The 14,662-nt window shown below is 34.3% G+C and overlaps 1 protein-coding gene across 1 annotated transcript; it reads left to right on the top strand.

Moving 5' to 3' along the window:
* Positions 1-451: 451 nt before the first annotated feature.
* Smp_160370 (hypothetical protein) lies at positions 452-12,728 on the top strand (the record flags this gene model as incomplete). Its single annotated transcript, XM_018789576.1, has 3 exons — positions 452-590; positions 11,377-12,279; positions 12,376-12,728. Exons 2-3 carry the CDS (start codon positions 11,559-11,561, stop codon positions 12,726-12,728), a joined length of 1,074 nt encoding a protein of 357 aa, XP_018646438.1. The 5' UTR covers positions 452-590; positions 11,377-11,558.
* Positions 12,729-14,662: the final 1,934 nt, after the last annotated feature.

Here is a 14,662-nt window from a genome sequence, read left to right as displayed (position 1 = left end):
GTATGTATGTCCCAGATATAAATTCAAATTATTCATAAAATAATGATATCTTCAGTTACTTCAGTTACATGTATACATGTCATATATATGAATATATATATATACACACACACACACTCAACAACTATCTCTATTGGAAGATGATATTCACTATTGAATAAATTTCTTTTATTCTATCCAACAAATAGGGGTGTCTTCTATGGAATTACCTTTTTTTTATATTTTTTTCGGACAAATTATGCACAGATATTAATTACCATGTCGATATGCACTCACACACACCCACATTATAAATCACCTATAGTCATATTAATATAAATAGATAGAAGTACATGAATATAGGCACAATTGAAGTACACTGATTGGATTGGATAGGTATGTTAATATAATTTGGTCATATTGATTTTTGTTTTTAGATTATTGAATGTGACAAACAACAACAAAAAAAGAAGAAAAAAGAAAAAAAAGAGAAAAGAAAAGAAAAAGAAACAAAGAAAATTCGAATATACACATGTTAGTTACCATTTTGTTTTAATACACAATTATCATTTTACATGAAAAAGGATTTATTACATTTCAAAGGATGATCAGTAAGTTATCAACGATCTTATTTATTGAAATGATATTTAAAAGGGGGGTTTTGTGAAGATTTCAGTATTTTTTTCAAAGTTGAAATCGGTTAAGGACTCTGATAGGTTCTGGATTCGAATCTCGCTCGCGAGTGCGGCGGGATCGTGGATGTGCACTGCTGAAAAGTCCCATAATAGAACGAAACAGTCGTCCAGTGCTTCCAGGTTTTTCATGGTGGTGGTCTAGCTTCAATTGACTTATGATTTCAACTTTGAAATTATATTTCATATTAATTTATTTGTAATGAAGATGATTAAAGATGATTGATTGAAGGTTCTTGATCTAAAATATTTCAAGAATGATTTGAATGGAATCAGTAATTTAATCAACTCTCTTGTATATTCAAAAAGATCTTATGTAACTGATAGTTAATTCAATGAAATTGAATATGATTATGAAGGAGGTTTTGTAAAGTTTATAGTAATTTAATATACTAGATCACCATGGAGAACGTGGATCATGGATTTCGCACTACTGAAGAGTCCCATAATAGAACGAAACAACCATTTAGTATTTCCAGGTTTTCCATGGTGGTCTAACTTTAATTGACTTATGAATTCAATAATTAAATTAGTCGAATGAGTATAAATGTGAATTCAATGATCATTTAATGATTAGTGATAGTACAACTAAGATCATTTAATTGTTTATATTATTGAATGATGTAAGTCAACTTGTTATGATCTTATGTTCGGCTTTTTATCACATGTTTTATTCACCAATCGAAATACGACTTTTCCGATCTTAACACTGACAAATCAATGGCGTTCGACCAGTATGAGTAGTCTAGCGTCCGTATTGGTCCCTTTTCCGCCTAGCCTTTCCAATTGAGTCCAAAATTCCAAGTACAGCCTGTGCTATGCAAATCCTTTATTTCAAACATACTCGGTTTATGTACCAGACAGATAGACCACATCACACCGTAAAATAGAAAACAATATTTGTACAAGATCAAGCCAAATGTGACTGTGAACGTTGGATACAATAATCAATAAACTGGATACAATTTGGGAACAGTAAATCGTATAGTAATAATTCATAGGTCAAAATGAAGCTTATAATAAGATGAACATAGATATACATAATCTAATCACTCAATAGTTAAACAAAAAGAATATATATAGAATGATAGTCCATTAATAGATCCCAGAAGTTACCCGTACTTATATCTTCGCTAAGATATAACAAATAGTAGTTAGAATATCCTACCTATACACCTGTAGCTCCTCCGGGGGCTACTACCAGTCGCAAACCTGAGTAAAGGAGGAGGATTGGGTATAAGATTAGCGACCCCATCCCGTAGAAAACCAGCTCGCTAGAAAAACGCTAACCAGAAAGAATATTCAATCCTACCTACATACTATTATTGAAATCCTTATCCATATAGGCTAATAAACATTTGCTTATCGCAAAAAAAATGTATTATGATGATGGAAACGTTTACAAGGGAACTATTTTGCACCTTTGTTGTTGTATTATAATAACGACTTAGTAACAATCATGTTTATTTGTATAATAAACTTTTAATCATAATCAATAGTGTAGAAGATTTGTAGCTCAAGTGGGTGATTTTGATGTAGGTTTGTTCTCTGAGCTGGATGGTTTGGTCGTGGACCTTTCATTGTTCTTCTCAACAACATCATCAGCACAAACTTCGAGTAAAAGTGAAGTGTTTTGAACAGAGAACAAACCTACATCATAATCAATAGTATTTTCATTTGTAATATTTAATATGTGATATATTGTAAATTTATAAGGATATCATAAGTCTTTTAATGATCAAATCAATGAAGTAAATGGATATTTTAATAATATCGCTTCTATTGAATATGGAACGTTATCAGTCTGATTGAAGCTTCATTGTACATAATTCATTCGGTGTTGTTTGCTTGTATCTTCCCATAATTACTTAGGACTGTCATTGATCAATCTCTTCTTAGTATGTAAGCATCCTATGCGGATTGACTCGATAATACCTTAGGTCACAAGCATTCTAAGCAAAGGTCAATAGTGGCTAGCAGTGGAATTAAAGACGCGCATTCCCTCCTATTTGGGACTCGTCAGTTGGATATACCTGCATCACAGAGATGATGTTCACCGTAGGACTTGAACACAATACCTTTCACTTCAAATGCCATCGCGTTATCCACTTAGTTACTGAGTCCTGATAGACACTTGCTTGTGCAATGGGGTGAAATACGGGTACAGGTACAGATGACGAATCTCAAATAGGAGGAAACGCGCGTCCTAGATTCCATTACTAACCACTATCTATCTTTTCTTTATACATACTTTACAATTACTGAATTTGTCATTACTTAAGTATGGTTAGGAGTGTAATTCATTGATAAAATTTTCACACAATTGCAGTAATAACAATTAACTCCATCTCAATAAATTAATGAGATAACCACCTTTATTGAAATATTGTATTTAAAGTTTATTTTTTCAAAAAAAAGACACTTGTGTTAAGTTTTCTAATTGAACGCTAGATTCGATTTGCCTAAGCTTTTTAGTAACCCCCCAGACTAGATCTACACAGTAACTTGAACAAGCGAGAAAAGGTGCGAAATATGGAAGAAAACGCTTTTCTTCAAATGCTCGTTTACGTACAGAAAAATTCAGGTTATTTATATCATTTCGAATAGCTTTAGGCATCCGGAAATTTCAAGAAGGCTATTAAACATAGTAACAGTATAGGTAGTCATTTAATCAGAAACGCGACATGTGACTTTTCACTTTCTAAATACTCCGGGAAAAACATCTATTGAAGGCTAATTGGATAAGACGTTTCTCAGCGTTTTCAGAGCATATTTTAAGCTTTTTCCAAGACATTTTCTGGATCCCCCTAACAATTTATATAGTGACTACTGTTTATTTCGTGGAGCATCGCTACATTTACACTGAAGAATTCTTTTGAAAATCAAATCAAATACCCCAAATTATTTTTAACCAATCAAATATTTTTGAGAAAGATCTACAAGATTTTAGAAACCAACTAATTATATTCTTCCTTAATGTATTTGATAACAGAGTGAAACTATTACTTAATAGCATATGCTTACTTATTTACTTACTTGCGCCTGTCACTCCCAATCGAGCATAGGCCGCCCAACAGCATTCTCCAACACATTATGTCCTGGGCCTTCCTTTCTAGTTCTATCCAATTTTTGTTCATTCTTCTTATGTCTGCCTACATTTCTTGGCGTAATGTGTTCTTTGGTCTTCATCTTTTCTTTTGGCCTTCAGGATTCCATATGAGAGCTTGTCTTGTGACGCTGTTGGGTGATTTCCTCTATGTATGTCTTATCCATTTCTAGCGCTTCTTCCTCATTTATTCCTCTACTGGGATCTATTTTATTCTCTCTAATTCACCGGTAGATTTATAAATATTCATATTTCACTTTAGTTAAATTACCAACGATAATTTACCTTATTTAATAGTTTCATTTTCTATTATCTCCTGGAATTCAAGTGTCCGAAATTGAAGGAGCCTAAAAATCGACCGAAATGTTAATGTTATAAACCTTTAGTATACATGATATAAATATATTGTTTACCACCAGATATTTTCATTGGATGATAATTGGAAGTTATTCAATAAAATAATCGAAAATAATACATGAATAATGTGAACTTCATTGACACTATTGTTAAATAGTAATAGTGTGATGTGGGCTACTTATATCCACATAAGTAGTATATAATGATGGTCGGGCATTGAATGTATTTCAGTAGAAGATCGATAAGGAGAGACCGCGTACGTGACGTGATTGGCATGAAAATACATGAACAATCATAGTCGGAGATGATGGACTGATATTTGTAGAAGGAACAGTCAAGATTGGGACAATTGATTAATAATTTGCAAATTAACTGTTTGCTGTATGGTTGTCAGATTCTAGTAAAATAGTCTTTAATTTTGTGTTTATATACATTCGACTGTCCCTACTCGTCTCCTTGTTCGTTACAGTAGTCACAGTATTCGTAGTGGTCGTCATCGTCGTCGTCTTCGAAGTAGTAGTAGTAGTAGTAGGTTTTACAAATGGTAAACTGAATAAATGTACAATTATCTGATACAATAACTGAATCGCATAATCAATAGAACAATGAATTGCCGACAAATTGAAGTATTGACTCAGTAGAGAATAACATTTCAATTAACTTAATATGGATCCAATCCACTGCAGTAAATCTATAAGACAATATCAGTATATCATGTTAGAATGACTTCTAATAGCTTCTGTTATTATTTATAAACGTCCTGATTAAGAAGCGGTCATCTGATGTTTAAATGATTCGTCTTTCAAATTAATGGATTAAGAATTCAACTTTTTTTTTATTAAAACTGTGTTCTATGCTCCTCCACAAAGAGGTAACAAGCGTAACCAAATAAGTAGGTAAGTAAGTGTGATCATAAAAAGTGAAATTCCTGTATTGTATACATTTAAGTCTAGTGATTGTACAGGAAATCTCCCTTGATGTGACATTGATACAATGGTTGGGCTTGATAAATTTGAATAATTTGAGCATTGAATAGAAAATTGATAATAAATATACATTTTTCTTCATATACCAATGAGTAGATAAACTTGTATTTCTGAAGAAGTAGCTTACATCAAGTCACAAAACGTTAAAAAATACAACTTTTTTACTCATTGAGATATAACGAAAAAGATATTTATTTTATATATTTGAGATGATGAGTCAATTGAAGCTAGACCACCATGAAAATTCTGAAAGCACAGGACGGCCGTTTCGTCCTACTGTGGGACTCCTCAGTAGTGTGCATCAACGATACCGCCTCGCAAGATTCGAAACCAGGACCTACAATTCTCGCGCCAGAGCACCATCGGATGCCGGCTCAAATAATATATTTGTAAATATCCCAATGAGTAGAAAAATTAGACATTCTGACGTTTCGTGACTCAGTGTAAGCCAATTCTTCACAGAATAAATAACCAACTGAAAATGAATCCAAGTTTAAATAGTACAAAAGAACAAACGAGAATACTATGTGCGACTAATCAAAGAACAGGTCTGAACAAGTCAGTGTCATGTTATTTCGGTCAAGATGATTTGTAGGCGACATATGTGTAGATTTGTGTATGTATGTGTGTGCAGGGTCGGAGATGAAAAATGTGTAACTTTGTAGTGAGAAAGGATTGAGTTTGATTTGTACGTTAATGTGAAATGTGAATAATATCAGACATGATATCTAGGATAGATGGTCCAAGTCGGATGTATAATGAGGCCTTCTTTTCTATTGAGATTAGTAGGATTAAATATTATATGGAAAGCTTCAGCTAATCTCTTTCACTTGTAGTTGAAAAGGGCTTTTTTTAATATTTTGATGATTATGATATCGCTTTGGCGGTTGTTGAAAATGGCATGAACTGCTATTACCGATTTCATTTGAAGTCTATGCAGTTCTACAGGATTATGAGGTGGTTTCTTTGTGTACTTAATACGTTCTTTGACTCGAGTCGAGATTTCGCGAGATTGCTCTCCAATAAACAAGGCATCACAATCGACATATCCTAAGTAAACAACTTAACAATACTTGACTTTCATTTGACGCCAAATGCAGAAAAATATATCATAAAGCAGCCGTTCAGTACGGATACTGACAATCAAATATTCAGACTAATTAACTTTTTGATGGAGTTTTGTTCTTTGAGCTGGATGGTTTGGTCGTGATCATCCACTTGAGCTACAAATCTTCTCAACTATCTCAAAAACTAATTAACCAAAGAGTCTCTAACAACAACAACTTTCAAATGGTTTTTTCTCATTTCTTTTTAATCCAGTTATTATTTTACTTTCTCTTGGTTTTACAAACTGATGTATATATTACTTACTTATGGCTGTTACCCCTCGTCGAGGAGCATAAGCCGCACACTAGCACTCTCCATCTAACCCTGTCCTGAACAGTCCTTTCCTGTTCTTCCCAGTTATTATTTGTCCTTTTCATATCTGCTTCCATTTCTCGGAGCAGTGTGTTCTTCAGCCTTTGACTTTTTCGTTTCCTTTCAGGATTCCAAGTTAGCGTTTGCCTTGAGATGCAGTTTGATGATTTACTCAATGTATGTCTTATCCACTTCCATCGTCTTTTCCTGATTTCCTCTTCATTTGGAAGCTAGTTTTTTCTCTTCCACAGAAGGTTGTGACGAATGGTATCCGACCAACGGATATTGAATATCTTGTGTAAACAACTATTTATAAATACTTGTACCTTCTTGATGATATTTGTGATTGTTCCCCTAATTACAATTGCTGAGGAGTCCCAAAATAGGACGAAACGGCCTTAAAGCAGTGCTTCCAAGTTTTCGGTGGTGGTCTAGCTTCAATTGACTCATGATTTCAACTTTGAAAAATACTGGAATCTCCACAAATCCCCTTCTGATGATGTAAATCACTTGTATTATAATATTCTACCTGATTCTCTTCAATAGAAATAACAATTTAAGATTGATACAATGATCTAACTACTCTAAATTCTTATCAAAATTTAATTAATTTATTTATTTATTAAAATCAAAAACGGTTCCCTACATTTGTATAGTATCATATATGACCCTTCCCCCCCCCGTCTCTCCACCCCTTCAGCGGTATTTAAAAGAAAATAAAATTGTTTATTTTAATTTCAATATAAAAGATATCAGTAAATAGATTGATGGTAACAAAGATGGTGTGGTGAATAAGAACACGGGTGGTGGGGACAATCGAATGTATTTTAGGACAACATTAAAATATGAGAACCATATAGTGCAAAATAACAATCCATAGTCTCAATCTTGACTGTTCCTTTTGTAAATATCCTTCCATAGTCTGTGAACATTATTGTTCATGCATTTTCGTACTAATTGCATACCGTTCCCCTTCTCTCCTTATTGATCTTGTACTGAAATACATTCAATGCCCGACCATCACTATATACTAATTATGTGGATATCAGTAACCCACACCGAGAATTATTATCCCTATTAACTAATTAAATCAATATACTGTTCATATTGAACTCAGCCTGTAGCTCCTCCGGGGGTTACTGCCGGTCCGAAGCTCGGGTAAATGAGAAGGGTTGGGCATGGGGTTAGCCACCCCATCCCGCAGGAAACCAACACGCTAAAAAACGCTAACCTGTTCATATTAAGTAAATTCATTTATAAAGTAACATATTACTAATGAAAGAAAGAAAACTATAGAATATCCATTGAAGATTTTACTTCTTCTAATGTATTGAATAACTGTGTCTTTCATTGATAATGTTTATGTATTTCTATGATTGACATTTAGTATTTTGATGGGAATATTATTTGATGAATGCACTTTTCAATGAATCATCCTTCTTTGAAATTCTAAATCTATATCATAAACTATTGTTTGATTGAATCTTCCCATTGATGTTAAGGACTGTCTTTTATTGGCATATGTGCATCCTGTACGGATGGACTCGATATTACCTTAATTCATAGGCATTATAAACAGAGATAGATAGTGGCTAGCAGTAGAATCCAGTTTGACGCACGTTCTGTCCTATTTGAGACTCGTCAGCTGAACTAAGCGATGGTGCTTGAAGTGAACGGTACTGTGTTCGAGCCTCAGAGTGAACATCAACTCTGAGATGCAGGTAGATCCAACTGACGAGTCTCAAATAGGACGAAACACACGTCCTGGATTGCACTGCTAGCCACTATTCATGTTTGCTTATATTTATCAGTTAGTTATATACATGAAGATGAATTATTTAACTTAGTTGGTGTTAATCTGCCTCATTACGACAACTCAAAGATATTCTAAAGTTATAATGAATTTTGTTTTCCGATTTCTAACCATAACTCTTACTATCAATTTTCTTTTTATTCATATGTAATTTATTAATCATTAACTATGAGCCAAGAGTTTTAATACAATTACGATACATAACAAATAGATAGACATAATTTTATGATTCCTCAGAATTATATACTACTTATGTACTCACGATTATTACCCCTCGTTGAGGGGTATAGGCCAAATATACAATATACAAATATACAATATCACAAGGGGGGTTTTGTGGAGATTTAAGTAATTTATATAGTTGAGATCATGAGTCCATTGAAGCTAGACCACCATGGAAAACCTGGAAGCACTAATCAGTGGAGTTCAATCAGGTCTGTTGGGAGATATCAACTCATTGAAGACATTGGTGAATGGTTGATCAATTTCGTGGATTGGTTGAAGTTAGACATTCACACTGTTGGATGCTGGCCGGCTCAGTGGTCCATTGGTTAAGTGCTATGGCGAGAGACTGATAGGTCCTAGATTCGAGTCTCGTGAGGCGTGATCGTGGAAACTCACTGCTAAGGAGTCCCACATTAGGACGAAGCGGCCTTAAAGCAGTGCTTTCAGGTTTTCCTTGTTGGTCCAGCTTCGATTGACTCATGATCTCTACTATATAAAATATAAAATAGTGAAATTATAATGTTACAAAAAAGGGATTCTATAATCAATAATCAATTGCGTTGCATAAGTTTCTAAAAAATTTTAAAAGGTGTATAATATAAGAAAACGAAAAAAAACGGAAGAATTATGCACATTTGTAATCAATTTGACTTTTGCTTGACAACTAAATGAATCAATAAATTGACTTAGTTACAGAATTAAAATATTTTCTCATGAATTAAAAAAAAAGAAAAATTAGTTGGAGATGAGTTAAATATGACAATTTGTGTGTGATTATAATATAATAGGTGTGTATGTGTTGGGGGGGGGAGGGTGTACCTATCTAGATGACAATAGTACCATCTCAAAGGATTGTTTAGTATAGAAACAATTGAATATTGAAAGAAATGAATTTTTTGTAAATAAATAAATGTATATTACTGTTAGTAGTCCCCTCTCATTGTAGACATTTTAATAAAGGTGAATTACCTCTTGAAGCAAGTCATCAGTGAGAATATGATGATTATGATCAGAAAAAGTATTTTCTGGAGTTCTAGTAAGTGGATGTGACCAGTAGAGTTCAGATAGGTCTGTTATGAGACAGTAACTCACTGAAGACAATAGTGGACGGTTGTTCGATTTCGTGGATTGTTTGAAGTTAGAAATGAACACCGTCGAATACTGGCTGATTCAGTGGTCTAGAGGTTATGAGTTCAGCGGCTGGACCGAAGGTCCTGAACCTGAGTCCTGAGAGCCGGGTCATGGATGGTCAATGTTTTGCCTGGCAATCTAGAAATACTATTTTTTTGAATCTTTGGACTAGATTGCCAGATGAAACGTTGGATTTACTTCAAATTCATTCGCTGAGGTTTTACAAGTACATATTCTTCGTATTTAATGTATCACATTAACTCGGAGCCCAAATACTGTGAAACTATTCGCCCTAATTTCAACGAAAGTTCTTATATATTATACTAGTATTTATGTTTACAAAAAGATTAAAAGCGTTACTTGAATTCCACTGTTAACCATATACTATATATATACTAAAACGTGTACTAACATTATATCTAAACAATCCACTTGAGATGTAAATTTGGAACAGAAATTGATTTGAGTACATCCAGCTGACAAGTCTCAAATAGGACGAAATGCGTATCCTGGATTCTACCGCTAGCAACTATCCATTTTTATTACACACAGTATTTCGTTTCTATTTTGATATTTATTCTTATGTGCTTACAAAATGAGTAACTAACTGATCTGTAAACTTGACTTTTTTGTTATTAGGTAGGCATCCATATATATATATATATTCTAATCGACTTACATACGCCTATTAACCCTCGTGGAGGAGCATAGGCCACCCAGCAGCATTTCCCTTCGAACACTATCCTGGAGAATCCTTTCCAATTGTTTCCAGTTGCTATTCGTCGTTTGGATATTTTTTTCCAATTCTTGGAATGCATCTGTTAGCTATTCTCCATTAACCACATTGGAGTGTAGTTTGTCGTATGAGTTCCGTATGGTGTTATAGATCATCTCAGATACTGAGTCCATGATGTTGTAGAAGGCTCCATAAGGTTCTCCTATCTACACTGGTCGAGGAAGTTGATGTATAGTGACGCGTTTTATTCATTTGATTGTTCAACAATGATCCTCAGTATAGTGATTTGGTCTGCCCACGACTTATCTGTTTATCTCGTAACTGGACGTCTATTGAATCGCCGATGAGGTCCAGAAATACTAATAAAAACTTCCGGTTCTAATAGCATTGTGATACCTCTTTAGTTTTCACACTTGCTCAGATCTCCTTTCTTTTTTTTATGTTGATGAGGTATCCTTCTTTCCAGTCTATCTTTGGCAATTTTCCTTCCTCCTATTATCTTCTTGAAGAGAATGTGAAGCATGTTTTCCGTTACTTCTACCTTTGACTTCAGTACTTCAGCTGATATATTGTCAGCTAATATCTAATCAACTTAGTTTAATTCATTCTATCATTAAGTATCTTATTTATAAGGGATCAATGATTTTATATAGTTGAAACCATGAGACAATTGAAGCTAGACCACAATGCTCGCGCGTGAGACTGATAGGTCCTGGATTCAAATCTCGCGAGGCGGGATCGTGGATGTGCACTACTGATGAGTCCCACAACAGGACGAAACGGCCGTCCAGTGTTTCCGGGTTTTCCATGGTGGTCTAACTTCAATTGACTCACGCTTTCAACTACATAAAATTACTAAAATCTCCACAAACTCCCCTTATGATAATGATCAATGATTTATGATTTCTTTTATTGTTTTGTATTACATCTAGCTTTGTTTCTAACAGTTGTAAGATCTTCTTAAAGAATAACTCACGAATGGACAAGTATTTCAACGCCCAATAGTTCAATGGAGTAATCACTCAAAGAAAAAGAAGGTTACTTCAAAGCACCTAATAATTACTGATACAATTCAAGAAGGACTTCAACGAAGACAGAAACATCACGATAAATCATGACTGAAGTAATTCGTAATTCATTAATCAATGAAAAACCAAAACCAAAACTTCTCCATCGTTTCAAATTCATTCAACGATATTTTTCTTATTCAACACTTCAACAGAAACATCTTGATAAATCATCGAAATCTATTTCAACCCAATCGAATTCGATCAAAGTGAAGCCTATCAATGATGATCCATTTCATTTACATAATATGACATCACCCAAATTATTAAATTCACGTCGTAATACAAATCATTGGACAATGAAACAATTTAAAAAACGTATCCAAGCAACCCATAATAATCATAAACATAAACAGAAGTCAGCTACATTATCAGTGGAACCTACAAGAGATCAGATGACATCACAAATGCATCATCATCATCTATATACAACACAATATCATACATTAAAAGATACTACTTCAGTAGTATATACCAATGGAAAAGACAACTTTGATACGTTAGATGAGATTCATTTGAATAATTCAAGAACTATGGATGATGTTTCATTACAATCTATTTCAATGAGTTCTTTAAGTTTAGATGATTATAACAATGATAATGACAAAGCTGATATACAAATAACTAATCTTGATGAAGTGGAATTACATCATAGAATAAATGATGAAAAGATTACTCCCTCAAACTTTGTTAATGAAATCTTGAAAGAATCAGGTTTAGATAAAAGTTGGTTCACTGTTGATCATAAAATGGATGACGATGATGATGGTGATGATCATCAGCAACGACAACAACGACGACGTCAACAAGAAGAACAAGAACAACAACATCAAGAAAGACAGCGACGACAACAACAGCAGGTAGAAGACGAAGATCGACGACAAGCGCGAAAAGAGTCATTGAATGATTCAACAACACCATTGAATGGTCAATTATCAATGTCTGATATTTATTCAATCTTTACAAGTCATGAACAACTTGATCATTATAATAAATCATTCATTGAAATGAATAATAATACATCATCTATATCATCTAATCTATTGAATGTAAATAAACATAAGGCAAAGTCGAATATGATAACATCATTACTTAAAAGTAATCTATATAGTAAAGGTATACAATTAAAACAATATTTAAATATACCAACAAAGTGTAAAACTTTACCAACGATGGAAACTCATTTGTCGTCAAGTGAAAAAAGTAAGTCAAATTGATAGATTGTATGATGAACTACTCTTACATGGTCATGTGTATCGTTTGTCATGTTAAGCCCACATACTTTATTTTTAGCTTCTGGACAAGCCAATTCATCTATACATTATGAGTCATATTTTGATCTTGTTAATTATTCGCTTGTCGGCGTCGCTAATTCTGTTGCGTGTTTGCACGTCGGGATTAACATTTCAGTTGTGAGTTCGTACGTTGAAGTTACCAATTTCTCTTCGCTTTCGTGAGTCGGGATCGCCAATTATGTAGTTCTGGGCTTCGTTATTCGTCAAAATCACCCACCTGAGCTACAAATCTTTTCCACCATCTCAAAATCGTTCACTTCGATAACCATTATTATACCAATCTTAACGGTGCATAATAGCAGAAGACAAAGAGAAGCAGCAACTACATGTTTGGCGATCCCAACTTACGAAAACAAAGTGAAATTGATAACTTCAACTTACGAACTCACAACAGAATTGATAATCCCGACGTGCGAACATGCAACAGAATTAGCAACGCCAACAAGCGAATAATTAACAAGATCAAAATATGACACATAATGTATAAATGAAATGGCTTGGCCAGAAGCTAGAATAAAGTATATGGGCTTAACATGTCAAACGATACTACACTAACATGGGAAGTCCTACTCACTACCCTCTTTTGTGATGAGAGTGTTGTTTATACAAAATGAGAGGATAAAAAAAGAAGGTGCGGTGCTTTAACCAGGTTGGTGGATATGGAGGATTAATCTAGGGGAGTTGGAAAACCCTCAATCCAAATTAATGGTGCACATAGGTCACAGTATCGAAAAGGAACAGATAGTGTATGAACCTATTGTTGGTCACCAGCTACTATGTGCTTATATCTATTTACTTTGTTCTACTACATTGTGAATCAAACCTTTAAGTTGAGGGCTCCGGGTTTGGTCCCCCTAAGAAAACCACCTGCTTCGGTCTGGGCACACGGACACTACAACAGCCCACATACAATTGAAGTGACTTGTGTGGCGCATATGTATTCGGTGCCATTTTGTACCAATATTTATGTGTTTAAAGAAATAAACAAATAAAAGTTTAATATCAGACGGGGTTTCGAGGATATTATAGTAATTTTATTAGTTGAGATCATGAATCAGTTAAAACTAGACCACCATGGAGAACCTGGAAGCACTGGACGGCTATTTCGTCCTAATATAGGACTCCTCAGCAGTGCGCATCCACGATTCCACGATTTAAGTATTAAGATAAGTATTAAGATAAAAGTTTTTTATGGAATATTTATATTCTAAACGGAAACTCTTGATAGTGACTAGCAGGTATATCCAGATGACAAGTACCAAGTAGGACGAAAAACACATTCTAGATTACATTGATAGTCACTATTATGATCAGTTTTACTTTATATTTGAACAATGGCTTACTTACTTACTTACTGCTACGCCATAATTGCCAATAACTGTAGTACAATGAAATTTAAGGAGTATTTATTATTTCAGAACTAGATGTCAATCAACATTCACTTAGTATTGTTACTTTGAATCTTCCCATTGATGTTTAGGACTGAAACTGGTCAGTCTCTAATTGTCATATGGGCATAATATGCGTATTGCCTCGATATGGTCTTAATTTACAAGCATGATAAACAAAGATGGATAGTGGCTAACAGAACGTGATTTTCGTCCTATTTGGGGCTCTTCAGCTGGATTCAAACAAACAATACTAAGTGAATTTAAACTTCACCCCATCGCACAAGTAAGTGGCTATCAGGACACAGTGGCCGAGTGGATAACGCGATGGCGTTTGAAGCGAGGGTACTGGGTTCGAGTCCCAGAAAGAACATCAACTCTGAGATGCACGCACATCCAGCTGACGAGTCCCAAATAGGACGAAACGCGCGTCAAACTGGATTCCACTACTAGCCACTATCCATCTTT

This window comes from Schistosoma mansoni, assembly GCF_000237925.1.
Source record: "Schistosoma mansoni, WGS project CABG00000000 data, supercontig 0134, strain Puerto Rico, whole genome shotgun sequence".
Classification (NCBI taxonomy): domain Eukaryota; kingdom Metazoa; phylum Platyhelminthes; class Trematoda; order Strigeidida; family Schistosomatidae; genus Schistosoma; species Schistosoma mansoni.
The sequence above is the reverse complement of the archived record's forward strand: the minus strand, read 5'-3'. Positions and strand labels throughout refer to the sequence as shown.